The sequence below is a fragment of the Myiozetetes cayanensis genome, unplaced genomic scaffold, assembly GCF_022539395.1.
Source record: "Myiozetetes cayanensis isolate MyiCay16 unplaced genomic scaffold, myiCay2020 scf47, whole genome shotgun sequence".
In the NCBI taxonomy this organism is placed as follows: Eukaryota; Metazoa; Chordata; class Aves; order Passeriformes; family Tyrannidae; genus Myiozetetes; species Myiozetetes cayanensis.
Window position 1 is genome coordinate 39637 of NW_026087709.1, and position 27504 is coordinate 67140.

The 27504-nt window shown below is 60.2% G+C and overlaps 1 protein-coding gene across 2 annotated transcripts in view; it reads right to left on the minus strand.

The window, feature by feature from the left end:
* Positions 1-25044, minus strand: part of HDAC7 (histone deacetylase 7) — a 51538-nt gene extending 26494 nt beyond the window's left edge. Inside the window, exon 1 of one of the 2 annotated variants that reach the window (XM_050331051.1) lies at positions 24846-25044. In XM_050331051.1, the coding sequence (XP_050187008.1) occupies positions 24846-24864 (19 nt within the window). In that variant the 5' untranslated portion in view covers positions 24865-25044. Of the gene's footprint in view, positions 1-9448; positions 9568-24845 lie in introns of those variants that run through there. The other variant, XM_050331052.1, reaches the window with a different exon arrangement.
* Between the last annotated feature and the right edge of the window lie 2460 nt (positions 25045-27504).

The following is a 27504-nucleotide window of genomic DNA, read 5'->3' on the forward strand; positions in this document are numbered from 1 at the left end:
CCCATCTCCTCACTCCTGCCAACATCCCATCTCCTCACTCCTGCTGGCTGTCCCACCTCCCACAGCCAGGCTCTGACCAGCTGAGCTCGTCCCAGCCTCCTGGGGCCACCACCCCGACCCCAAACCCAGCTCTGGCGAGTGCCAGGGGCCCTCCTGGCCCCGCTGTGCCCTCGGGGGAGGTGCTGCAGGCGCTCTGGGTCCCCGCAGGGAAGGTAAACTCGGGTGTTTGCCTTCCTGGGGTGTTTGTGTCCGCACACAGCCTTATCTCCCGGGGAAAGGGGCGTGTTGCTCCTGCACACGGGGTTTTATCTCCAGGGATGTGGGCCTGGGACCTGCAGCAGAGCAGAGCTCCTGCTCCTCTCCAGCCCCTCCTGCTCCTCTCCAGCCCCTCCTGCCCTCTCAGCCCCAGCCCCTTGGCCACCACCTTGCCATTCCCTGGGTTGTCCCTGCCATTCCCCAGGCTCTCCCTGCCATTCCCCAGCCTATCCCTGCCATTCCCTGGGCTGTCCCTGCCATTCCCCAGGCTCTCCCTGCCATTCCTTGGGCTCTCCCTGCCATTCCCCAAATACTACCAGGTCTCATCTTCCCCAAAACACAATTCCATCCCCCCCCTTACTCCCCCCTGATCCCTGCCCTGGGCTCAGGGTTCCGAGCCTGCCCAATCTCCGGGCTCCGGCCTCTGGGAAAGCTCCTCTTTGGAAAGGCTGAGAAGCTCCCTCAGTGATGCAACTCGGGAGACTTTTGTCATTCCCCCGGGGTTGTTTTCCAAGGATGGGGTGGATTCAGGGGCCAGCTGGAGGAGCTGACCCTGAGCTGTAACCCAAGCCCTCCCCTCCCTCCCCTCATGGCCCCGGGGCCCTCCTGCTCGCGGGGGCTCCTGCAATTCCCGGCCCTCCCGCCACCATCTGGGCTCCATTTAGGGCAGAGCTGATGCTTTTCGCAGGGCTGCAATAATCTAAACTTCTTGGGGGCTGAGTTTACATCTCACATACCGCTGTCTCACCGCCTGGGCCGGGCTGGGGCTGCCAGGCCTCGGCACCTGGGAATGGTGCTGGGATCAACGGGGGGAATCCAGCCACCAAACCACCTCCAGGACCAGCCAGGCACTCACCCTGCCCGGGGGGGAGAGCTGGGAGAGCCCAACAAGCCGGGAATAGGATCAGCCTTCCCTCCCCCAGGAGTGAAAGCCCCACATCAGCATCATCCAGGAAATTCTTCAGCCCGGGGAGCTGGAGAGCAGAGCATGGGAAGGAGAAACAGTCTGGGATGCTCAGGGATGCTCAGGGATGCTCAGGGATGCTCAGCAGGGCCTGGACCAGCCCTCAGAGCACAGCCCAGGCACCAGCAGACCCCATTCCCAAAGCAACGAGGTCTCTGCCAGGCCTGGGGTCCCTCAGCAATGCTGGGGACCAGGAGGGTGGGACACACTGGATGGGTGGGACAGCGGGATCTGCACTCCCAGCACTCCCAGTCGGACCGGGCCACCCTCCCCTCCTCCCTCTCAGGCTCTGCCGTGCCTTGAAACAGCCCCACACTCACAAAGCTGTGCCTTGAAACAGCCCCACACTCACAAAGCTGTGCCTTGAGACAGCCCCACACTCACAAAGCTCCTCCAGCTCCTCTTGCTCAGAGCTCTCCCCTGCCAGCCCCATTAACAGCCCCCACCTCCCACCTCAGCCCCCCCCTGCACCCCAAAACCCCCTGGCACGCCCACATCACCCGTGGCTGCGGGGTGGGCAGAGCCCCAGGCAGCCCCATCCAGGGGTGGCTCAGGCCCAGAGAGCCCCGAGGCTCAGCCAAAACCAAAAAATAATGTTTTCATACTTGGGCTTTTCAGGCAGGATTCAGTCATTTGTGGACGCACCAGGGCTTGGCGCTCGCCTAATTTGGGGAGGGGAGGATTGTGGTTTAACCCAGGTGAATTGTTGTTCCTGCTCCTTTTAGGGAGCACCCAGATGATGAGGAGGGGGGGGTTCATCACCCCAGGGGCAGACCCAGCACACAGGACAAGGTGTCACAGCACGAAGAGCTGCCTGGACGAACCCAGCAGGGCTTTTTGCCCGTCCAATAAGGGCTAAAAATCAAATTACGGGGCAGAAAAGGCAAGCCCTGGCTGAGCACACTCGTGGGGAAAGGCAGGGTGGCTGAGACCTGCTCTGTCCCACGGGAAAAGCAGGTTCCACCCCAGCCTTGGAGGGTTGTACAAGCCCTGTTTGCTTCCCTGACACGGGCAGGGACACGGAGGGGAAGGGATAATCGATCCAGGCTGGCCGGGATATCCCTCAGAACCCCCCAAGGACCCACAGGTTTGGCCCCCAAACTTTCCCATCCTTGGTTAGGGGTAGAGGGTGCCTTGCCGTGTGGAAAGAGGATAAACCAAGGCTAAGCCAGGGAGCCAGAGGGTGGGAACAGCAGGAGGAGGGGGGAAAACCATCCCCTTCACCTCAGAACACGGGCTCTGCTGCAACTCCCCACCTCAGTGCCCGATTACAACTGCCCAGGCACGAGCCCAGGGCTTATCTGGAGTCCCCTCCCTTCTCCCACACTGCTGTTATTCAGCCAGCTGGGGCCACTTTATCTACAAATCCTGCCTCCTAAACCAGCAAAGCCACACCAGGGTTCCTGCAGCGTCCGAGGGGTGGGGAGGGGGGGATGCCAAGGGCTCAGTCCCACAGAGCCTCTGTGCCTTCAGAGCTCACCCACCCCGAGGGTCCCACCAGGACGAGGGTCCCAGCAAGACGAGGGTCCCACCAGGACAATTCTGCCTCTTCCCCCAGCGCTCAAACCACCCAAAGCATCCCCAAGGCTGAAGTTCCACAGGAGCCAGAGTTTAAGGGAGTTATTCCAGAGGACACACTGAAGGATTCAACGCAGGGATCAGCAGCACAAACCCACTAAGGCTGTTGGCAGGAAGAGTTTTTCCCTTTCCCCCCACTCCAGGAGCCTCCACGATTCCAGCAGAAGTCGTCCAGCTGTCCCAAATCCCAGGGACAGATAAGGCTCAAGTGATTCACCCTTCACAAAGCAAACCTTGCTCTGTTCTTGCTGCCTGCCCAGAGGGGACCCCCAGCAGCTGCTGATGCTCAGCCGGGACAAAAGACCTGCAAAAAACCAGGCTTAGGGAGGAACTGGCTGCCCAAAAAAAGCACTCCCGAGAAGAGGGAGTTCGAAAGAGGGAGCTCAGCGCAGAGCAGGAGGAAGAGGAAGCCGGAGAGCACCTAAAAATAAACGTTAAAAAAAGGCAGCGAGGCGCGGGACAAAGGCCCGGCCCGCACGTGACCCGGGCAGGATGCGAGCTCGGAGCACAACACACACTCCCCTCCCCAGCAGCCCCAGCCCTGCAAAAAGCACCTTGCCCACCCAAAAAGGGCCTCGTTTCTCCCCCAACCCCCATGCCATAGACCCCTAGAGGTGCAGGACCCTGGGTCTGACCCAACCTGGGGTGGAATTGCACCCCAAGGTCGGCAAGGCTGGAGCCAAAGAGCCCCAGCGAGGGCTTGGAAATGCTCAAGGGGTTGAAGTGAAGCCTGGAAAACGAGGGGACTCCCAAAAAGAGCTTTCAAACAGCCAAAATCTTGCTGGAGGACTAATGAGGTGTCCCCCTGCATCCAGAGCTGGGGGTGAGTGGGGAGTCCCCAGAGATACAGCCAGAAAACGCAGGTGACAGAGGAGCCCGTCCTGTGTCTGCTGCTGCAGCTGGCACTGGTGCTGCCACTGCCCTGCCGTGGCTACCAGGCTGCTGAGAGCTCCTGGGGTCCCGAATTTAGGAGATCAAACCCCAGAGCCCTGCCCCTGCCCCAGCGCTGGCCGTGCCCAACCTCAGGACTTAGGGAGTTCTCCGTCCTGAGGGGCGTCCCCTGCACCCCTCCAGCTGTCCCACCCCCCCCCTCAGGATATTTTAGAAACAAACCACCCCCAGGAACGGGAAAAGCACTCACAGGAGGGGTTGAACACCCCCGGGGCGGGCGAGCCCTTCAGCCTGGGCGGCGCTCCGAGAGCATCCAGCGAAGCCGCGGCCGCTCCGCACCCCGCGCTCGCCGCTGCCCCATCCCTGCCGCGCATCCCACGGCAGGGAGGGCGTCTGGGGTGGCTGCTGGCACTGGGGGATGGAGGGGATGAGATGCAACAGGCGACAAAAGAGACTCTCAGGGCTGGGCCATGAGGGGAGAGCGGGTCTGGTTTCCCGCTCAGGCTCCCCCCGAGCTCAGAGCTCGGCCGTGGTGCCCGCACGGACCCTCCGGAGGTGCCACGGGGCCCTGCATGGCACAGCCTGGCGCTCGCCCCGAGCTCAGGGCTGAGCAACGCGGCCCGAGCGGCCGCCAGCGCTAAGAATAGAGAGCCTGAAGTGAAACCTCCGGGGATTGGCGGCTATTTCGGGAGCCGCCGGGGCTGCGTGACATAAGAGGGCACGGAGAGGAAACTCTGCACAACAACTCTCACCTCCCCGAGAGAGAGAGAGAGAGAGAGAGACGCTCGGGGAGCGGCCGGGGGGGGATGCCGGGATGACCCCCCTGGCGCTGTCTCTGTTCCTCAGATCCCGAAGCACGGTGTCCCCACAGCAGTGGGAGGACAAGGGGGTTGTCCCCCGGGCAGGGCAGCGACCCCAGAGCGTCCCCAGGGTTGGAGGAGCCCGCCAGGAGCTGCGGAGCTGGAGCATCGGCCCGGTGTGGATCCAGATCCGGCAAAATCCCAATGAAGAACCTCCTGTGCTGCCCACACCACGCAGCCCACGTGGGACTGAGCCCACTGGCACGGGCTGAGCCTGCCCAGGCAGCTCCCTGGATGGGATCCCGATGGGACCAGGTGGCCCAGCAGGGCCTCAAAGGGAACCGACACGGCCGAGGCCACCAAAGCACCCCCAAAACCCCCCAAAAATCCCCGCTGCAGGAGCCCCTCACAGCCTGCCAGGCTCCCCCCCGGCTGGAAGGGAGGGCTGGGATTGCACCCAGCCACCAGATGTGTGCGGGAAAGGCCTGGTCTTGGTTAGCAACCAGCGCTAGGATCGGCGCGGGGAGGCCTGAACGGCAATCCCGGCAGCAGGTTTGGTTCCGACCCTTGGATACCAGGGAAAACAAACACAGGAGCTGCAGCTCCCGGGGATCCAGCTCGCCACCTCAAACCGGTCCCTGCTCGCTCCCGGCCTGTCCACCCCGTGTTTGAGTTGCCCAGGGGCCCAGGGTGCCCTGCCGGCTCACCCACGTCCCAGAAGGGGATTTTCTCCCGGATTTTTGGGCAGTAGGAAGTCACCAGCAGGGACTGACAGAGCCCACGGGCGCTAATTAGGAAGAAATTCCTCCCTGGGAGGGTGGGCAGGCCCTGAGGTTGCCCAGAGGAGCTGTGGCTGTCCCTGGAAGTGTCCAAGGGCAGGTTGGAGCATCCTGGGCTAGTGGGAGGTGTCCCTGCCCGTGGCAGGGGGTGGGACTGGATGAGCTTTAATAACCCCCCTGACCCAAACCATTCAAAGATTCAACAAAATAACCGAACTCCCCAGACCCACCAGCTCAGTCTGTTCTAAAAACACCCTCCCAAACTCACCCAGGGCGTGCGAGGGAACCCCCAAGCCCAGCCCTCGCCCAGACAGCGACTAAACCCGGCTTCCAAAGGCTGGATATCCACCACAATCTGCAGATTTGCTGAACTCTGCACTCCAATTGTCCCAGAGCGTGGCCCAGCACCGCTGTCCCCTCTGCCCAGTGCCAGCAGGTGACAGTCACGGGGGGCTGCAGGGACCCAGACAAAACCCCCCGCCCGTGGTGGCACCGGGGCAGGGCCTGCCACGAACATTCCCACCCTACGGGAGCTGAAGGGAATCCTGGGAAGAGGCAGCTGCTTCCAGCGGCCCCTCGAGTGTTGCTGAGGGCTCTGGATGAAGCCAAGAGTCTGTGGAAGGACCGGGAGAGGATTTTCACGTGGTAGTTGCACCCCTGGGCTACACAGGAAACCAATCCTCAGCGCCCCAAGCCCCGGGCAAACCTGGAGAATTTACATAAGCCTTGGAGTTCAGGAAAAACTCTTCAGGGAAGAAAGAAATTGAGGGAGCAGTCCTGGCTCTGTCTCCAGCCTCGGGAGGAAGCTCTCCACGTTTTCTGGGCTGCCCAAGGCTCCTCTTACGCAAGGGAGGCGGCTTTTGAAAGAGCAGCCTCAGCATCAACAGTTTTCCCCCCTCCCTTGTGTAAGAGATGATCCTCCTTCCCTCGGAGATCCTCCTTCCCTGACAGGTCCTCCCTCCTGAAGGCTCCAGAGCATCCCTGGGGAGCTGATCCCAGCACCACATCCCAGTTCCATCCTGGTTTCCCCGTGTTTCCAGCTTCCCTGGAGCTGAACTCCCGGGCTCTTCCAGGAGTTGGCAAGTCCAACATCACCTCCCTCGTGCCCAGGTACCAAAGTGGGGCAGCCTCTGCCTCGCTCCAGCCCTTCCACGGGGTCAGGACCTCCACGGAGATCCCCCTTGGGACGATCCATCCCTTCTCCCAGGTGAGGCTGGGAAGTCTCCAGCGGGCACCCGTGCCCTGTTTTGCTATTTATAGCAGTGACAAGATGCCACCACAGCATCCCAGCCCTGCCTGAGCCCAGAGCCAGCGAGTGCTGTGAGCCTGAGCAGCCCCAGAGCTGCCCGGATTCAGCACATTCATGTGGAGTTACCACTGCTGCTATATCGGGAAGGGCAGATGGGAGCTCTCCAAGACTGAGAGAAAACAAATCCCGATTTCCTTGGCTGGGCTTAACAAGGCCCAGGCTTTTCTGCCCCAAAAAGTCCACGTTAACAGCCCCCCCTTCCCCTGAACCCTTCATGGCACCGTCACATCCTACACCGAATGCGCCAGCTCAGACCCCTGAGTGACACCCCAGCCTGTGGGGTGGGAGTGGGGGGGACCACAAACAGCCCCCCTTGTGTTTTAGGCCCCAACAAAGGCAGGAAAACATCCCATTCACTCAGCAAGGCCACGGGGCTGCTCCCAGCAGGGCTTCCTGAGGTATTTTTAGGGCACTGGGACCAGCCGTGCCAGGCGGGCACAGGGGGGGCTGCTCGAGGCTGACAGGAGACCACTCAGCGAGGCCAGGACAGGCTTTTTGTGTCCTCTCCTCATCTCCCCAGCGACCCCAAGTCAGCAGAGAAGCTGTTAATGGGGAGCCTGAGCGGGATGGAGCGGATGCATTCCTGATCCCTGCCCTCGGGGAGCATAGCAAGGCAATGAGGCACAGACACAGGACTGACTCACCTCCCTCCTGCGCTGCCCCAGAGAGCAGCGGCTGGGCTGGATGCAGATCAAAAGGCAATAAATCAGACCAGAACAACCGGGGTTTGATGCCTGAACCAGAGATGGAAGAGGAGATTCACACCCTGCCCCGCCGAGGCCGGGCAGCGGCGCAGGAGGAGCTGCCTCCTTTCGGAGCGCTGCCAGCACACTTGTTTGTTTTTTTCCCCTCCTCAAGGTCCCAGCTGTTAAACCCATGATTGCAGGATTTCCCAGACTCGCTGAAAAAGCACGTATGCCATTGTGTCCCGCGGCTGGAACAGGAAAAAGCCTGAAAATCTGAGCCTCAGACTCCAAACACAAAACGTCTCCTCGCTGCCGCCGACGCTCTCTCGAATCTCGTTTTTCTTTCAGCGGTTCCTAAACGGCTTTGGAGTTTTGTAGGGTCGGTTTTCAGCCTCCCCCCGGGTCTGCTCCTATCCCACAGTGGGGGAACTTTTGGGCCTCGTGTATCCCAAAGCCATCCACGTGGCCACAGCCTCGGGAGCCACCGGGCCCTGTCCCCTGATGTCACCTGGGGCTCCACTCCAGCCCACGGCCAGCGAGGTGTGGAGCAGGAGCCAGGGCCCAGAGAGGTGGTACCTGTGCTCCAGCCACCACAATCTGGATTCCTCGTCCCTCCACACAAATCCAGCCCCTCAAAAACACGGAGTTTGTGGCTCTGTCGGCCCGCACGGCACACGGTGTGGCACTGAAACGCCTCTGCCGGCTCAGCAGTGCCCAGGACAGCACCCAGCACGGAGCCAAAGCCTCTCCCTGCCCCGGGGAGGTTCCCAACTAAGCCATTTAATAAACTGCAGGACAAGACACGCTCGTGTCCCATCCACACTCACCTCCATCCTCTGTCCCGGGACAAGACACACGCTTGGACCGGCCCCGACACTGGGACCGACCCCTCATCCCAAATGGACACATCCCAAAGTTCAGGGCCCTGCTCAGGACCCCCCTGCCACCCCACACTCTCCCTGCTGAGCTTCCAGCCCAGCTCTGAGAGCTTCTGCTGCCATTTTCGTGCTCCCACTTCCTGCTCTCAGCAGGCAGCGAGTAGGAAGTGCCGAAATCCTCCGACCCTCTCGCTGCAAAACCAGGAAGCGCCGGAGATCTCCTGAGAGAGGCTGTGATTTCGGGCTGGAGCCCTCTGCGAACATCTGGCCGGAGGGAGGGCTCACATCTGGACCCTCAGAGTGGGGCCCACGCCCCCCCCATCCTGCTCCCTGAGCTCTGCTCTCTGGAGCAGACACGGGGCAGAGCCACTCATGGATCATCCAGTCGGGAAAAAAAAACCCAAGGCGCAGTCCAAACCCTCTGACCTCTCTCTTCCCTCCTTCTGCCACGATTGACACCCCGTCTCTCCTGCTCTCTCACCCCTGAGCTGAGTCCAGCACATCCCACACCCTCTGCAGGGGTCTCCTGACATCCCATCACTCAGCAGAGCCCCCTGACACATCCAAACCCCATGGAACACCTTTCCCGTGGAAAATAAAAACTAAAAAAATGGTGTGGGAAGCTGCCCAGGGATTGCCAGCACGGGTCAAATCCTGGACAGGGCACAGATCTGTGGGATGCACTGGCTCGTGCTCGCTCTCCAGAGGGATCCGGGATGCTCAGGGCATCGACAGCTCTTTCCTCGGGGCTCATCCCTTCCCCACAGGATGTTTGGGGAGAGAGAGAGAGAGAGAGAGAGGTGCCCTCACAGCAAACCCACCCGTGGGGGGCAATCCCAGCCGTGCTGTGAGTGCTGTGCCCCCCCATCCCCGCTCCCTGCACCGGGAAGAGCAGCAGGGTCAGCACCAGAAACATCCCAGCAAGCCACGGGCTCGGCTTTGGGAGGCGGCCGCGCGTGTGGAGGGACCCCACGAGTGAGTGGAAATCCCTCCCTCGGTGCCCGCGGCTCGCCCAGGCCGAGCCCTGCGCGCTCCCCACGGGACGCCGGCTCCTCCCGGCTGGATCAGCCGCTTTTGGAAGCCGCCATCCCCCGACGCTTCCCCCGCCACCGGCACAGCCCGGCACCGCTCCACGCCCCACGGGTGACAGCCCTGCCAGCACCTCTCTCCCCACACACGCGGCGGGCACCGACACCCACCCAGCCCCTCCCGGAGGCTGCGGACCCCCAGGAACGGACCCCCTCCCCACCCCGGTGCGGACCCTGCGAGCCCCGGGGGCCAGACCCGCGGGATGGAGCCGGCACCTACCTCGGGCGGGGCCGGCCACGAAGGCGATGCCGGAGCGTCCCGGAGGATGGGGGAAGGGGGGGCAGCCCCGGGGGGGGGCTCTGAGGGGGCTCCGCGGGGGCTTCGGCTCCACCTGCGGCGCCGCCGCCGCGCCGGAACCGGGCGGGACGAGCGGGGCGGCCCCGGCGAGGGCTGCGGGCGGTGCCGCCCCGCCCCCGGCACCGCACGGGACGGGATGGGACGGGACGGGACGGGGCGAACCGCGGGGGCGGGCGGTGAGTTTGGGGGGGGTCTGAACCGAGGGACCGCCAGTGGCTCCTTCCAGACATCCCCTGGGGGAAGTTGTGGGAGAGACCACGGGCAGCGGGAATGCGGGGCGGGAGTCAAGTTTGACGGCGAGCTGCTCCATCCCGGGGATGGCTGAGCTGGGGGGAGAGCTCTGGGCACCGAAACGGTTCGGGGAGCCCCGAGGCGACCCCCCCGAAATGGCGGGGAATTCCTGGGTTAAGGCACCGCGCACCCCGCACCTGCCCGCGGTCCCCGCTCCGTGCGGGGGCTCCCCCATCGCCCTCCCGGGGGAGGAGGGACCAGCGGAGGGCAGGAGAGCGGGAGAATCCTGCGGGATGAAGGGGGGATGTGTAAGGACATCCCCCAGGACGGTGGGAGCATCCCCGGGGTGGGGTGGGGGAGAACCGAGCACGGCAGAGGAAGAGACGGAACCGAAGGAGGTGGAGGAGCTCAGGGCCATCAAACCCCGTCCCAAAGCCCGGCGATATCCAGAGATTCCCCGGCTGCCAGCGGCGGGAACAGCCCGCGCCCGGCGGCTCCTCGGAGAGGGAACAGCTGCTTTTCCAGGAAATCCAGAACGCGAGGGGGGGGAATTCTCCAACCGCTGGATTACACTTCTCTTTTCCAAGGAAGAAATCACTTCAGGCTCAGAGCAAAGCCCTGCCCGGGCCCGGTGGGGGAGACCTGGGGGAGCCACGGCCCAGCTGCAGCCCCGGGGGGCTCGGGGGGGGGACAAACCCCAAAGCACGAGTGGGCTGGGACGTGTTTTTGCCGAGCTGTTTTGCTCGGTCTGACGGTACCAAAACAGCCCTGCGAAGTCACACAGCGAGCACACGGGGTTTATTTTTGGCACCCTCTGAATCTGAGAGGTTTCAGGGCTCCTCTCTCACCTCCGGGGCTTTCTCTTTCCCTTTCATTTTGTGCCCGTCCTCTCCAGGGTCGGCCTTGCCTTCCCTTTCACTTCCAAAACCTCACAGATCCACGGAAATAGTTGGCCAAAGCTGCTCCAGGGAGAGGCACAGCCCTGGAGCAGCACCTGATGCCTCAGCCCGCGGCAGGAACAGAGGCTTTGGTGGGAATTCCCAGTCACAGGGGTTTGTTTCACTTCGTGCCTCTTTGGTTTGGAAAATAACGCTGGCACAAAAGTCCTCGTCCTTCCAGAGAGCCCCAGCAGCACCCAAATTGCCTTGGCAATGTTTTCATGTCCAACAGCTCATCCTGAGAACAGTCAATAACTTCTCGACTAAGTCCCAGCGGGCCCCACTCTGCATAAATTTGCATATTACTCAGCGGAGCCAACCAAAGGTGGGAGGGGTGGGGGCTGTTCTATGGAACAGCAGGAAAAAGGGGTTCATCCTCCCCACCGAGCTCTCTTGGCCGCTCAGTTCCCTCAATTCCCTTAAATTCATCCTTCCAAAGGCCCCAGCCCCACTGGGAAGGACATGGCGGGTCTGGTCTCTCTCCCAAAACACCAGCTCAGATTTGGGGTGGGCTGGAAAACCAGAGCTTTCCTGGTCTCTGGATCTGACCTGGACACCTCTGAGCTTTTCCCATTCCCCTTTGGGAGCAGCAGCCTGGCTTCAGCCCCTCTCAGAAATTACCTGAACACCACAAGCAAAACCCACCTCCAACAAGCAAAGAGACCCCACTGAGACCCCTCCCTCCTGCCAGGTGAGGGGCTTGGACCGAATCATTGAGGGATTCCACCCTCGGCAGCCTCGGGGTCAGGGGAGATCATTGAACCAGGGCTGATTTCGGAAGCGCAGCCGGTATTTTTAGCCTGGAAAGTGAGGCACCGCTTCCCTTTCTGGAGTCCCTCCTCCCGTACCGAGCAGGCGGTGCAGGGGGAGGGGGGCAGGGAGGGGACATTGCAGAACCCGCTGCCGGTTGGGAAAGAAACGGGTTCTTTTGATCGGGGAGATGAAGGTGCTTCACCCCCACACGTTGTGCAACCCCCCCTACTCGAGACAAAGGCGCTCCGGGCTCCTCCCAGCTCCCGGCAGGGGCTCAGGGAGAGCGGGGAGGCTCCTGCAGCACCCCCAGGGCTCAGCCCCGATGCTCAGGGAGCCAGGAGAAGGTCCTGGGCTGCCTGGAGGGGAAAGGAGGGTGGGCAGCGGGGCTGCTTTTCCAGCTTTTCCATCGCACCGTTGCTCCCGAGTCAGGCGGGGAGATGGGAGGCATGAGGGTGAGGTTGGGAACATCCACAGGGCTGAGGAGGGTGGGGGCACTCCTGGCCTCCCAAACTGCAGAAGCCACCAGGGTATGCCAAGGGACCCTCCACACCTTTCCCCCCAACCTCTGCCTTCCTATCACAGATTTTTCTCCTCCCGTTTTCCTGCTGGAGGTTGAATTCGGGATGCTGGGGGTGGAATTCGGGATGCTGGGGGTAGAATTCGGGATGCTGGGGGTGGAATTCGGGATGCTGGGGGTGGAATTCGGGATGCTGGGGGCAGAATTCGGGATGCTGGGGGTGGAATTCGGGATGCTGGGGAGGGCTGGAGCGGCGGGACCAGCTGGCCTGGCAGGCAGGTGGGCGAGTTGCTGACTTGGGCACAGGGAGAGCCTGGTGCCTTCTCTGCTTGCTGATGATGATGCTGGCACAGAAACTCACGCCCTGGAGTTGGGCAACAGCCGGGAGGAGACGCTCTGGGGAACAGGGAGCGAGTTTAGGGGGATCAGCAGGTGCTGGGGATGTGCCCTGGGCACGGGAGGGCTCTCTGTGTGTGTCACAGCTCTGGGGCCCAGCACAGCTCTGAGAGGAGGACACGGGGCCAGAGCAGGGCTGAGCAGGTCCTGGCCGTGCTGGGCAGGGGTTACCCCGCTCCTGGTGGGTTTTTTTAATCCCTATTTTCATCCTGCCTGCAAAGCACCCAAACAGGCACCGCTCGGCAGTTTCAGCTCCTCGACTTTCATTCAGCAAAACTGCTCGTGTTTCATGCAAATCCGGCGGCGTGCAGGGCTCTCTGCACACAGGAACTGGGGGGGGATAAATGGTTTTTCTCCTGCACAGGCCCTTGTCTTGCACCATCCCCTGTGTGTGCCGCGGCGGGTCCATCCTCCCCTCGGCTTCCCCGGCACCCTCTGGGCACCTTCAGACAGCCCCTCAAGGGGCTGCCACCCACCCACCCCCAGTCCTCTGCCTCTGCTTTGAACCCAGCAGTGCCACGTGCTGGGGGCAGTTTGTTTGAAATAGGCACTCCTTGAATAAGCCCAACAAAAATACAACCCCCCCCACACACACCCCCTCCCCTCCCACCTCCGTGTCCCTCTGCCGGGCGTGAAACCGCAGCGAGGCAAAGAGGAACCGTCGGCTTCAAAAAGAGAAAAAAAATCACCAAAAAAAAAAAACACACAACAAAAAATCCCACCCCAAAATAAGGTAAAAAAATTAAAATAATCGCACGCTTCTGCCTGTTTCGATCCTTCCCACCTCCCCCCCCAGCTCCCACCCCCTCTGCCCTTGCACAAAGTGAGACGCGATGGGAGGGGAGGGGGCGATGCCGGGGACGGGGTTGGCGGACCCCGAGAGGGTCGCAGGAGGGGGGGGGGTCTCTCCGGGTCCGCAGCCCCTCGGGGGTCTCACCAAGCCCCCGACCCCCTTTCCTCCCCAGCGGCGCTCGCGGGGCTTCGGTTGCGGCCCCCGGGGGAGAGAAAAACATTTTGCTTTTAAAAACAGGAAAATGTGATTGTCAAACCACAACAATGGGCCGGGAAGGGGCCGGGAAGGGGCCGCGGCAGCTCCGAAATTGCGCTCCAAAACACCCGGCGAGTGACTCAAAGTTTCTGCTCCGAGCCCGGGGCGGCCCCGCGCCCCCTCCCGGCTCCGAGCGGGACTCGGGGGCCTCGAACAAACAAATAAATAAATAAATAAACCTCCAGGAGGATCTTCCCCGCTAAAAAAAGCCTCTCCCACGGGGTTCGCAGGCGCAGAGACCACCCGGTGATCGCGGGAAGCCCCCACAATCCAAGATTAACTCGGCGAGGCTGATAAACCACCCCCCATCTCCCAGCACACAGGTACCCCAGGGGCTGCTCTCACTCAACCAGCCCCCCCTCTGAAGTCACTTTGGGCACCCCTTTCACCCCCAGAGTCCCACAAATTTCTGTGCATGTCCCAGCCCCTCTGGAAGCCCGAGAGGAGCCCAGAGGGGCTGCTGAGACTGCGGAACGAGCACGGAGAGCTAAAGGTGACCCCCAGCGAGGCCAATTGGAGTTCTGAGGGTGGAGATGTCAAAGCTGCTGGCTGCTCCTGAATCCCTGGGAGTGTCCAAGGCCAGGTTGGAGCAACATGGGATGGTGGAAGGTGTCCCTGCCCGTGACAGGGGAGTGGAATGAGATGGGCTTTGAGGTCCCTTCCAACCTGAACCATTCCACGATGAAGGTCCCTGAATCCCTGCGGGTTTCAGGACGGTGAACTCAGCACACCCCGACCCTGCTTCCTGACAAACACCACCCAGACCCCCACTGGGCACCAAACAAGGTGCAAACACAGCTCCAACAGCCCACTGAATCCTCCCTTTCTCCAAACCTCCCCAACCCTTCCCCTCCACCTCCAGAGCCTCCTTGGCCTTCAGGGACGCCTAAAACTGCCCAGGGAGCCCTGGTGGCGACGACAGCAAGAGAGCAGAGGCCTCCAGCAAGGAGCAGAGGGCAGAGAAAGGCCCAGGGAACCCGGCAGGTGGGTCGGGCAGGGGCACCAGGGCGAGGACGGGGTACCTTTGTCGTCGGAGCTCATCCGCCCGCCCGGAGGTCTCCCTGCGTCTGCCCCGCTGCACGTGACGGTGCCCAGGCAGGGAGAGCAGCCCTGTGGCGTGTGGAGCAGCCCCAGCCCCGCTCTCGAGCTTTCTTCTCAGCAGTTTCCATGCCTGGTTTCAGAATGACGAGCCCCCGGCAGCGGCGCCCGCTCCCACCGGCGGGTTTATCTCTCGCATCCTCTGCTCTCGCTCTCGCACCCGGCCGGGGACTGACCCGTTTCAAAGGCAGGTGAAGCTGCCAGAAGCTCCTCGGGCTCCACCAGCCTCCTGCAAAGCCCTGGAGCTGTGGCAGAGAAAGGGGGCTGCTCCCATGAAAGCTCCTGCTGGCGCTGTTGGTTTTTCCCGGGCGATGAAAATCCCGGGAGCAGACACTGCGAGATGCCCGGTTTAACATCCGAGAGGTGCAGGGAGGATAAAGCTGGAGCAGCCTCAGAGCCACCCCCACTCACCCAGGAAAGGGGGAAATCCCTCAATTCCAGGAGCTGCAGCCTGGAGCTCGGATTTCCCGATGCCTCATGGATGAGGGGCCGGGGAGAGACGAGACAGGAGAGGACAGAGGGGTCGCTGCCCCCCCAGTTCTGCCAGGATGAGTGGAATGGAATTCCTTGAGGGCAAGCCTAGGGAAGAGCAGGAATTGCCCCAGCTCTCCCAGAGCTCCAGTGTCGCCCTCCCTGTGTGATATTCCCGGGGTATGTTCTTGCCACAGCCACCCTGGGGGAAAATGGCTCTGCTTTCGAGGGCAGGCACAGGACCCATCCACGAGGATGAAGCTTTTTATCCACCTGGGGAGGCTTCAGGTCCCATCCCCACCACAGCAACCGTGGTGGGACACCAAAAAGGAGGCCAAGAACAAGAGGGAGAGTTCCAAAACTATCGTTATCCAGGACTGCTGGAGACAGAGAACCTGGACTGCTGGGAATGCAGCAGAGTCTTGTCCTCCCCCCTCCACTCTGGTGGAAATTAATTCTCTGCCTGTAATTGCCCTTCTGTTCACAAATGGCTAATGCGTGCTTTTAGCCTAAATAACTTTAATTTTGGGCTAAAGGCAAATGGCAAATCAGGAGAGGGCCCAGGGAAGCCGCCACGAGGCACAAGACTCGTCTGCCTCCCCTGCCAGGAAAGGAATTGAGTCCCACTCAGGGGCAGCTCCCACCTGGGAAGGGCCGTGGGCAGCAAGTGCTGCCAGGACCATTAAGGCCAGTTCTTGTTGCCTACATGGACTAAGATGGTGCCAAATTGTCCACAGAAGTCCAGTCCCCACGTCCCTCCCACCGTGGTGTTTGTTGTCCTGACTGTGCCCCGGTGCCTGAAGAGAGCAGCAGGAATGAAGAGAGCAGCAGAAATGAAAGGCACACACAGAGCTGTTGTGTTTGTTTTGGGGTGGGGGGAGATAAAAATCACAGGGAAAAGTGTCCAGTTCTCTGTTAAAACCCCAGACCCAGCATCTCCCCTGAGAGAATTCAAGCTGAGAGATATCCCGAGCCAGGGAATTTTCCCTCATTTTACATCATCGAGGAACCAACCAGGTGTGTGATTTGGGGGGGGGTAAAAGAGACATTTCCCCTACAAGAAGAGGGTTTTTAAGGGTCAAACCCTCTTCTTGTGCAACGCTGCTGCACACTCAGAAAATCTAAAGCTGCAGGACATAAATCAACCACCAACGGCCCCGGGGTTGGAGAGAAACTTCCTCTGGTGACAACCTGTTGCACAAGCGGCTCTAACGGGAGCTCCTGCTCCCGAAATCTCTGTTGGGAAGGGGTGGCTGGGCTGCTGGGCTGGGCCTGGGAGAGCCTTTTGCTCCCATCCATCTGAATTTATCTCCCTCCAAAGTCAGCAGCCCCCAGTTCTGCCCTGGGGATGCAACGAGGACCAGCTCAGGCTGAGTTTGGTCCCACCATCCCACCACGAACCTGAGCCCTTTCTGAGCCCTGGACTAAGGACCAAAGGGACAGAGGGGGAATTCAGGTGGGATTTTGGGAAGGAATTCCTCCCTGGGAGTTGGGGGGAGGCCCTGAGGTTGCCCAGAGGAGCTGCCCCATCCCTGGGAGTGATCCAGGACAGGTTGGAGCAACCTGTGGGGGCAGGGAAAGCCGAGCTTTGGGGGCAGGGAAAGCCGAGCTTTGGGAGCTGCTCCCCCCCTCCCCATCCCGGGGGATGCTGGAGCGGGGCCGGCGCTGCCTCCTCGCCTTGTTTGGGGGCTGTTCTGCCGCGGGTATTTTTAGCCGGTGACGCCCCCGGGGTGTTTCGCTGCAGGATGTCCGGCTCTGAGCGTCTTTCTGGGAATCCCACGTTCTCTGAGTGTAAACAGCCCCATTCAGCCGCTCTCGCCCCGTCAGGTGTGAGTCAAACAGGAAGAAGGGAGGGTTTAACCGTGGAAAAAAAAAAAAAGGCGAAGAAGTGCCCTCGATGAACTGATCCCTCAGCCCTGCCCTGGATTAATGGGCCAGTGGGATGCTGGGGGTGATTCCCAAGGGATGCTGCCCACGCTGGGGTTTTCCTTCCAGGCTCCAGTGTTTCACCTGTGCCACCCTCTCTGAAAAGGGACATTTGGGTGATTTTTGAGGCCCCACCAGCTGCTTTTGTTGTGGCTGTGGGAAAAGGGCTCTGGATGTGTGAGGATGTGTCGCTTCAGGGACTTCTCCCCCGCTACCCCCCGAGCCCAAAACACCAACAGAAGTGGAGGCAAATCAGTGCTAAAACGGGCTGGGAGGGCTGGGGGTGTCCAGCCTGGAGAAGGGGAGGCTCCAGGGACACCTTAGAGCCCCTCCCAGGGCCTCCAGGAGAGCTGGAGAGGGACTGGGGGGCGAGGGATGGGGGGAGAGCCCAAGGGGCACTGGATTCAGGTGGATGCTCCCAAACCCGGTGGGAACGTGAGTGACGTGGAGCATCCACAGGGACTGTGACTCCCAGGACACCCCAGCCCCCAGGACAGGTCCCCCTGATGGCCTGGGTGGCGTTGGCAGCCCCGGGGGAGGAGGTGGTGGTGGTGGGGGGGGCTGGCACACGTTGTGCCATCTCTTATCTGACTCATTTCAGCGTCTCGGGGGAAACCCTGGCACCGATAAACAGCTCCCGCTCCCGGCCCCCGCCGCGGCCAACCGAAATCTGGAGCCTATTTTTAACCCCCAAAAGCCCCTCTGCGAGCGGGGGAGGCCTCAGGGGGGGTTGGGGTGGGTTGGCACCCCTGGCTAGGGGTGGGTGGTACAAAACCAAACAGCTCCAACTCTTCGTTCTCCGCCTCATCCCCTGAGCTGAACCCACTCAGTGTTGCTGTTCCCCCAGGGGCTGCTGTCCAAGGAAGGGGTTGGGAAAGGCCTCCAGGTTGGAGGAGAGGTCTGGAAGCAGGCAGGAGAAGCAGGATTTTGGTTTCCCAGCCGAAATATGAGCGGGGAGGGCCAGGGCGAGCCCGAGGGTGGCAGAGCTGCTGCCCAGGGGCGGCTCCTGCCAGGAGTTTGGAGAAAATGGGGAGCAAAGCCAGGGCTGGCAAAGCCACCAGCTGCTCCAGGTGCTGAGCTTTCTCCTGCTCCTCCATCCAGCCTGGCTCTGTGGTCAGGGCAGGACACCTCGTGCTTGCTCTGGGGCTGGTCCTGGAGGAGGACGAGGCTTCCCGGCCTCCCTGGGGAAACTCCTCCGCTCCCAAACACTGCAGGACAGTCTGGTTGTAATTGCTGCCCCAACAAAGGCCGCCTTGAGCAGGAGCTCTGTCCCATCCCTGCCAGGGGACCACACCTGAGGCTTCCTTTCCAAAGCCCCCGCACTGTCTGGGAGGCCTTTGGGATCCGTCGGTTCCGGGACAGATTTTTCTGGCTCCGGGAACATTTCCGAGGCCAAGGCTCCCAAATATCCTCGCTCTTCTCCCTGCACGCCACAGCAGTGAGCCCCCAGAAGGATTAGATCCTCTGGCTGCTGCAGCCACAAGCCTTAATTGACCCTTTTTCTCCCATTTTCTGCCTCAGCTCCTCGCACAGATTTGCTGCCTCTCCCCAGGTACAGACGAAATGCTTCAGTCACGGAATCAGAAAATGCTCTGGGTTGGAAGGGACCTTAAAGATCATCTTCATCCCACCCCCTGCCGTGGGCAGGGACACCTCCCACTATCCCAGGCTGCTCCAGCTTGGCCTTGGGCACTTCCAGGGATCCAGGGGCACCCTCAGTGCAAAGAATTTGAGGAGGGGGTTGCCTCCCCTCGGGGCACTCCAGCCCCAGGCAGAAAGCTCAGCAGCTCCTGCTGGGGATGGGCTATAAAACCTTCATTTCCTGACACACACACACATGCGGGACGGGGCCAAGGGGTCGTGTTTTGGCCAACCTGCCGTTTCCATGGCAACCGGCGGTGATGTCAGCGCTCTGCAATGATGCGGAGGGGCCGCGGGGGGAGCGGAGCCCTCCAGGACCGGCACAGGAGAAGGGGCTGCGCTGGTGGGGGACGAGGGCTGGGGCGGCAGGAGAAGTTTTGCTTGGATGGCTCCGAGGACTGGACAGGGGCTGGAGAGAGACCATCCCACCCTCTCCCTCCTCCTCCTCCTCCTCCTCTTGCTCCCATCCCTCCGCGCATCCCGCGGGGTTTTATCCCCCCTCCAACAAGATCCCAGCCAGCCGCTCTTGCACAACTCCGGCTAAACCCTCTCAGCATCTCCCCCGAGGATCAATCCCTCCCTCGCCGTCCCTCGGGGGGGGTTGTTGGGAGCTGCTCCACTCCCCCTTCCCCGGCCGCTTCCCCCTCCCCATCCCTTTCCCCTTTGTTCCTCCAGCCGCTCCTTCTTCCCGTCACCGATTCCCTCCCCGCGGGGGAGCCCCTTTACGACCGGCAGAGAATTAAAAACCTCGGCCCATCTGCTGCCCCCGGGGCGCTCCCAGCTCCGTGTCCGTCTGTCTGTCTGTCTGTCCGTCCGGGATTCCCGGGGCCGGAGCCGCCGGGGGAGCTGCCCAGGATGGGACAGGGAAGCCTGAGCAGCTCTTTCCCACCCAGAAACACCGGCACAGGTGGGAAACGTCGGCTCAAATCCCGTCCCTGATGGTTTGTGGGACTGACCTGAACACGTGGGTGGAGGGGACCTCAAAGATCATCTCGTTCCACACCTTCCACTATCCCAGGTTGCTCCAGCCTGCCCTTGGACACTCCCAGGGATGGGGCAGCCACAGCTCCTCTGGGCAACCTGTGCCAGGGCCTCCCACCCTCCCAGGGAGGAATTCCTTCCCAATATCCCACCTAACCCTTCCCTCTGGCAGTTTGAAGCCATTCCCCCTCATCCTGGCACTCCAAGCCCTTGGAAATGGTCCCTCTGCACCTTTCCTGCAGGTTCCCTTCAGGTCCTGGGAGGCCACAATGAGGTGACCCCAAAGCCTTCCCTTCTGCAGGCTGAGCAATCCCAGTCCTGCCTAAAGACCCTCCTGGCACAGCAAGCAAACAAACAGGTGAGGCTGTGGGGTTTGATCCAGGTCTGGTTTAACCCCTTGTCGAGTCTTTACATGGCACCAGGAGAGGGGTTTAAAATGACCCAGGACAAACACACCTTCCTTGGCAGCAGGGGAATAATGTCCCGTGAGAAACAAAACCAGAAGGAAAGGTTGACCCCGAGAACATCGACAGAACCAAAAGATTTGAGCCTGAACATTCCTGTTGTCAATGCAAACAGCATCCCCACATCCACACATCCTCCCCCTGGGGGGACCCATTTGGAGAGAAGGGGGGAAAAAAAAAAAAAAAGACATAAAAAGAGAGAAAAAAATCAAAACAACACCGCGAAAAAAAAAAAAAAACAAAACTCCCAAAAAACGCTGCACGAAAAGTGACCACTCAGCAGAGCGAGGTTTCCTGCGCAGTGAGAGTTGGCCGGGGGAGCCAACAGGAAATCACTGCTTCCTGCCTGCAGAGGAAGCTCCTATCTCATGCCCGTGATCAAAAACAAACAGCACTTCAATTAAACAAACAAAGGGGCCGAAAAAACTTCAACAGCTCCAGCCTGGGCCGGCTCCAGCCCCGCGAGGAGGGGGGGGAAGGCGGCCAAAAATAAGAGGCTTTGTAACCTTGAGAAAGCCCTTCAGCCTCTGCCTTCCCGTGGGGAGCAGGAGGGATCATCGGGCACCTCCCCGAGCGGTGCCACCCCAGGGATGGGTGAGGGGCGACCCCGGGACATCCAGGACATCCCAGACTCCCAGGGGTGGGCACAGGACAGAGCCAACAGCCAGGGTTGTGTCCCAGTTCATCCCCAGGCGAGGCAGAACCCCCCCATTTTCACCCCAAGGAAGCTCCTGCTCGGGCGTTGCAGCTCTAAGAAGGTTTTTCAGGGGGGCAGGGACAGCAGTTTGGTGCCCCCCTGACCCTGGCAGGGAGGGGAGCTGAGCTCACCCCCCACCCCTGCCCTGGGGGTTTTTGACCCTCCCCTGGCACCTCCCGCCTGCCCCAGGCTCAGGTTCCCACAGCCCAGGATGGTTTTGGGCCAGGTCGCCTCGTCTGGGCTCGGTTTTGGGTTGAGATTTGGTTTCACCACGGCAGGGAACGCTCCCCTTCTGCTCTGCTGCAGAAATCAGCTGTGGGTTTGTCTCAGGGCCCTAAACGTGATGGATCTGGGGGAGTGGGAAGAGGGATCTGTGCCTGTGACACCTGAGCAGGGCAGGATCCCCGGGCTGTGAGTCATTCCCAGGACACCCTCCCACAGCAGCACGACCTCAAGGTTCTCACAATTTCAGGGTTTCACATCCCAACCATCCCCCCCAAAAAAAAAAAAAAAAAGCAGCCAGAGGATGCTGAAGGCTGAGAAATGTCCAGGAACCTCGTGGTGCTTTTCCAGCTCGCTGAAAACCTTTTGTCTGGACAAACCCCAGCCAAGAAATTGGGCTGGGAAGTCAGCAGGAATCAGCAGGCAGGTCCTCCCCATCCCAGTGGGGGCTCTCAGGGCTGGGAGCAGCCTCTGCTGCTGCATTTAACAGAGGTAAATGAACGTGTGCCACTCACCAGATTTGAAGGAGATTTAAAGGAGAGGCAAGAAGAGAACGGAGGAAATAATTCTGCTCCAAAACCTGAAGCCTCGGGATGCCTCCAGCTCAAAATCCAGCTCTGCAAAGCCTTTATTCCCTTTAAAGCCACTTTTTTGTCCCCAGACGAGCCCTGCCCTCCTCTGTGAGACTCTGCATGGGGACAGGTCCTGCAGCCTGGGGTCCATCTGTCCCTCCAGCCTGGGATCTGTCCCTCCAGACTGGGATTTGTCCCTCCAGACTGGGATTTGTCCCTCCAGCCTGGGATCTGTCCCTCCAGCCTGGGATTTGTCCCTCCAGCCTGGGATTTGTCCCTCCAGCCCAGGATCCCTCCCTCCAGCCTAGCATTGCTCATTCAGCACATGTCCAGCGCTCTGGGCTTCTCCAAAGCCAGGCTGGCTGGAAAAAACTGCTCTCCCAGGGTGAGAAAGGGAGCACAGAAAGCAGGAAAGAAAGGAAGGAAGGAGCCAGGGCTGTCCTGGGGCTGTGTTTGGAAGGCAGAGCTTCTCTCTGACCCGCGCTGAGAGACACGGGCCGAGAACAAAGGAGGCAGGAGGGGACAGGAGGAGCAGGAGGACACGGAAAAATGAGGCTAAAGCAGGCTGGGCCACAGCATTCCCTGTCTCCCAGCCTGCTGGGCACCAGCCCAGGGCTGCAGCAGCACCGATGGGACCCACTGAGCTCGGGGAGGCTCCGTCTCCTCCTGCTCCAACCTCAATTCCAGGGGGTGCAAGAGCAGCCCCCCCAAAATCCCGGCTCTCCCTGCAGCAGGTTTGCCCCTGGATGGGTTTTACAGACACAGCACAAGGACTTTTTTTTTTTTTTTTTTTTTCCCCACCTCCTCAAGTGCATTTTGCTCTCGGAAGGCGCCAAAACAACGGCGAAAGCAGATCCAAGTCCGGAGCGAGGGAATAACAATTCCAGAGTCCCCCACAGAGCTCTGCAATGACTTGGCCAGCCAGTTCCAAGGAGGGGGGAGGGGGGAACATGTGTGGCCACCAGGGCCTTGCTGTGTGGCCACCACACACAAACTCAGCAGTTTGCTGGTGGAGTTGGAACCCTCAGGTGCAGCCCCCTCTGAACAACTCAACTCCTGCAGCTCTTTTTTTAGTTTTCCGCCTCATCCACCTGGTCTGCCCGGTGGAAAATGAGTTTACCTTCCTCCTGGCGTCGTGGCTGCTGCCTGGTTTTGTTTGCTTTGAAGGTAAACTCCCTGATGGATCAGCCAGGCCCACTTAATACATATTTAAAGGGCATCTTCCCACAGTGGCGTGGCCGGGGCTCTGTCCAGGAGAGACACCCAGTGTGGCTGGAAAAAAGGTGCTGGGATCACTGAGGTGGGAAAAGACCTCCAGGACTGTCAAGTCCCAGTGTTCCCAGGGATGGGGCAGCACGGCAGAGGCAATTCCCGAGGCCCAAGCACCGGGACAAGGTTGGACACAGATCCCCTGTGCTGCAGGAACGGCCTCTGGGCATGTTTGCCCTCCCAACACTCCCATCCCAGCCTTTTCAAGCCATGTCTGGTCCTTCCTACCCCAGGACCTCAGCCCTGGCCTGGGGGGACAAAAGCCTCGCTGATGCCATTGCTGGAAAATCCAGGCAACATCCCTGGAAAGTTGATTGCTGCCATGGAAATGCTGGCCCATTTCCTCCCGGTGGGAAGTGCCAGGAGCAGGGGTGAGCTCCTGGAGGCTGCTGGGGTTGGGGGGTGGGAGGGTTAGTGAAGTTCTCCTCCCCTCCTGAAAACCACAGGAACACAAAACCTGCCCCCCGGGAAAGCTCCATGAAATCCGAAGGTTTCATTTAAATTTATATAAAAACACCAGGACTGATCAATCAATAATGGATGGAGAAACATCCCCCCCACCCCCAGCGGGAGCACAACAGCCCTGGGGGTCTCCTCTGGCTGCAGATCTGTTCAGATCTGTTCTAAAAGCCAGTTTTATCCAACTCCTTCCACTCGGCCCTTGGGATTTAAGGTTTGAGTGGCGTTTTCCCTGACACGGGGTCTGGTCCTCCCTGGAGTTCATGTCCACCCAGCCTGGTGGCCACTCCCAGCCCACCCCCACCCACAAGCTGTCAGGGATGCCAGAGAGCTGCCCAAAATCGCTGGATTTAGCAGAGCTGAGGAGCAAACAACACAAACAAACGTGGCTGGAGGGAAAAGGCTCCGACTGCACCAGGGCTGGGATTTCAGGCAGGGAAAAACTCCAAACTCCCTCGAGCCTGCCCTGAGTGTCCACACAACAGGTTCCCTGGGTGGCTCTGCAGGTCTCTGAGAGAACTTCCAGCCGTGTTTTGAGCGGTTTGCTGCTCCAGCAGCTCCCTGAACCTGCACAGAGCCCCAGACAGCCCTTAGTAATGCCCTGATGAGCAATAAAAGTGTCCTTTTCATGCCCTGTTCGATTATTCCTCGTTCACGAGGCCCAGGATCCCGTGAATCACGTCTTGTCACAGCCACAGGGTGAGATGGAGGAACTCAAAGAGGGGGGTGCTGAGGCGTTGTGGGGCTCTGGGTGACACCACCTGGGCTGTATTCAGAGCCATGAAAACAGCTCCTCAGCCCGAGGGTTGTCCCACTCGGGCAGGGAAGCCCTGTGGACCTCTGATGCCACCACCCCACCACACGTGAACCAGCTTTGGTGTCCTGGCAGGGTGAAGAGCGGGGTCAGGACCTGGGAGATGCAGGTTCAGGAGCAGCTCCATCACCTGTCCCGAGTTCTCCCTCAGTTAATTTACCTCCTGCCGGGGTGTCCCGCACCTCACCTCCCGCCTCTCGTGCAGGGAACAATCTGAGCAGATCACTCGGGGCCAAGCCGGACCCCGATAACGCCCCACGAACACGCCCGGAGCCTCTGCCCACCCCCTGCACCCCCAGGGGATGCTCCTTTCACGCCCTCTCGCCCTCACACGGCCCTCACCTCCCAGCCCGAGCGCCTCCGGATCCCGCAGGCATCTCCCCCCCCCCTTCCCAAGCTCCTCTCTCAGCATCCCCTGCCCTGCACAGCCCCGGGGGGATCCCCCTCCCCTCCCTCCTCTCCCTCCCCTCGCACGGCCCGGCTCGGTCACGCCTGATTGCATCATGTTTGTTTTTCTTTGCCTTTGAGCTCAGGATTTTGAGCCAGGTTTTGCTCTTCCCCCCTCCTCACCCCAAACCCCCACAGGGCAGGGAGCCAGAGAGGACCCCAAAAATCCAGGCTGGCAAAGCCTCCCGCTCCGCCCGGGCGGGGACGGTGTCAGAGCTTTCTGGGGAGGCTTTGGGTGGATTTTCCACTCGCAGCATCCGCTCCTGGTCCCTCCAGAGCCGGGCAGGGCTGAGAGGAGCCGGCGCTGCCCCCAGAACAACCCCCGGCAGCGCTGGAAGATGCGGGGAGAGGCAGAGCCAGCAGCGGGATACTCACCCTGGCTTTGTCCTTGCATCCAGAGGAGTTAAAGCCCTGGGAGAGGAGGTCTCATTGTTCGAGCCGTGCTTTAAAGGGAGGCAGCTGCTTTCTTTATATCTCGAGATTCACTGAAGTTCAGGAAGAGAGAGAGAGAGAGAGAAAGAGAGAGAGGGGACGGCGAAAGGGGAGGGACTGAGCCCAGGGCCCAGAGGCCGTATAGAATGACAATGGAAGGAAATGCTTTATCAAACCTAGAAAGCCAACCCTGCCCTGGGAACGCAGAGGGAGAAAAAAAAAAAAAAAAAAAAAAAGGAAAAAAAAAAAAAACTTGCAGAAGAAAAGCGAGTTCAGCGGCCCCGGGTCCCTCCCTTGGCAGCAGAGCCCTCCCCCACCAGCCCCTCACTCCCGGACACAACGAGAGGAGCCGGTGGAAGCCGTCAGGCTCAAACACTTTTTTTTTCCCCCCTCCTCCCATTAAACAGAGAGAAGTTTCAGTTCTTTCTTTCTTTTCTTTCCTTTTTTTTCTAAATAAAAAAATAATTAAAAAAAAATTAAAAATCCGACAAGCAAACCCTGCCCGGGAATGGGAATGTGACGCTCTTCCCCCTCCCCCGGCTCCAGCCGTCCAAGTTTCTATGAGTCAAACGTTTGCAATGTGTTACCGAAATGTTACCAAGCTGGAATGCGGCATCCAGAGGGCTCAGCTCCTAAAACTTTCGGTTGTTGGCCCGGGAGAAAGTGTCACCGGCACAGAACTGGGGTCTTCCTCTTCTTGCTTTTGGTGGTTTTTGGGTTTTTTTCCCTGTCCTGGAGAGGGTTCAGTGGCTGTGCGGGGTTGAGAGCTGGGGATGGGGCATCAACCCAGCACTCCCTGTCCCGAGGGAAACTGTGCTGATGGCTGGGAAATGAGGGAAATGGGCAGTCTGAGAGAGCAGGTGGGAGAGGGGGGCCCAGAGAGAAACAAAACGGGGAAATTCTGGCCTGCAAGGGGCCATAAAGCTCATCTTGTTCCACCCCTGTCACGGGTCAGGGACCCAACCCCATCCCAGGGCACAGCTCAGCTGAGGGAGCACATCAACTTCCCAGACACAATCTTTGGGATTCTGGGGTCACAGAAGCGCTGTTTGCTCCTCTGACAGCCCTCAGGTTGGGCCCAGGATGGGAACTTCCACCCGAGGGGACGTTCCAGGCCCAGCATCTCCAGGGTTTTCCGGCAGAGTCCCCCCTGGACTCGCAGGCACTGCTGAGGGATGCAGGGGCAGCATCATCCCCTGGATCTGGTGGGAATTGGGGACACCAGGGTGGTTCTGCAGCTCTGAGTGTCTCACTCCCGTGGTGGGGGCACAGCCTGGTCCTGGGTGAGCTCCTGAGGATGGCGAGAGCCAGAAGGAAAGAGGGAGAACCTGATATCCTGAAACAGGGGGGAAAAAAAGGTGGAAATAAAGATTCCTGAGGGGAAAGGCGATGGCTGAGGGCGGGATGTGCCCAGGAGAGAGCTCAGCAGCCAAGCAGGTAGAACTGAGTGCCCAGGACGGGGCCACTCCTGCTCCAGGGCTGAGCCAGGTCTGGATGAGGAGCCACAAACTTTTCCCTACTTGGATATTTGGATTATTTTGCACGTGAGGTGCAAGGACAGGCAGGAATTTCGGAGGCCAGGGGGGGAGATAAAAGAGACACTGCCCTGCTTAACAAAGAGACATTTCCATATCTGAGGAAGTGAGGCAATCCTGGCTAATTAGGATGAGAGACCAAAGTCTCCCAGGAGGGAGAGAGAGAGAGAGAGTGCAGGAAAGATTAAAAACAAAACAAAACCTTTGTGTTCCAAAGGTGAAGGGACCAGGAAAGCTCCTGTCCTGCCAACTGGAGAAGCCAAAGGGATCTGTTGAGTGGCAGCTTGAGCTCTGGAAGGGGTTGTGGATCTCAGGGGGTTCCTGGAGGTGTGGGAGGTGGATCTGTCCCCAAAAAAAGGGGACACCTGAGGGCAAAGGCAAACTGGGCATCTCCCTGCAGGACTCACCAAGAGCTGGGTGAGGCAGAGAAGGATTTTGTGCATCCCAACTCCCAGAGGGGGCGTTTCCCTGGAAGGACCTTTGGGAAGCTGAGGCGGGGGGTGGAACTGGATGAGCTCTCCGGTCCCTTCCAAGCCAAACCTCTCTGGGGTGAGGAGTGTCCTGTTCATCTCCTGGGAACTGCAGGGCTGCTGTTCCTGCACCCACCCAGGCTGGAGCAGGTCTGAGATGGTGCTTGGCGTAAAGGGCGGGTGGGTCTTAGGAAAAACCTTTGGATAACGGTTTGAGCCCCAGCTCACATCCACAGTGCCCCTCCACACCACGCCAGCACCTCCCTGGAGGGCCTCTCCCTCCAGCAGACGCCCTTGAGCCATCTCCCATCCCGAGGCTGAGCTGGAGAAGAGGCATTTTAAGTGATTTCTCCCCTTTTGAAGAGGCTGGTCCCTGGTGGGCGATTCCGCAGCGAGGGCGTGAGGAGGATCCTGCCTGGCCCCGGTCCCAGTAAATCACAGTTCAGAGACAGCTGAACTCCATTTTGTGATTATTAACCCCAGCCCCGCTCGTTTGTTTGGCCTGTCTGAGGCTAAATATAGTGATGGGCGCAGGGAGGATTGTGCAGCTGCTAAACGCAGCCCCTCACCCCCCCCAAAAAAAAATTATTGGGAAAA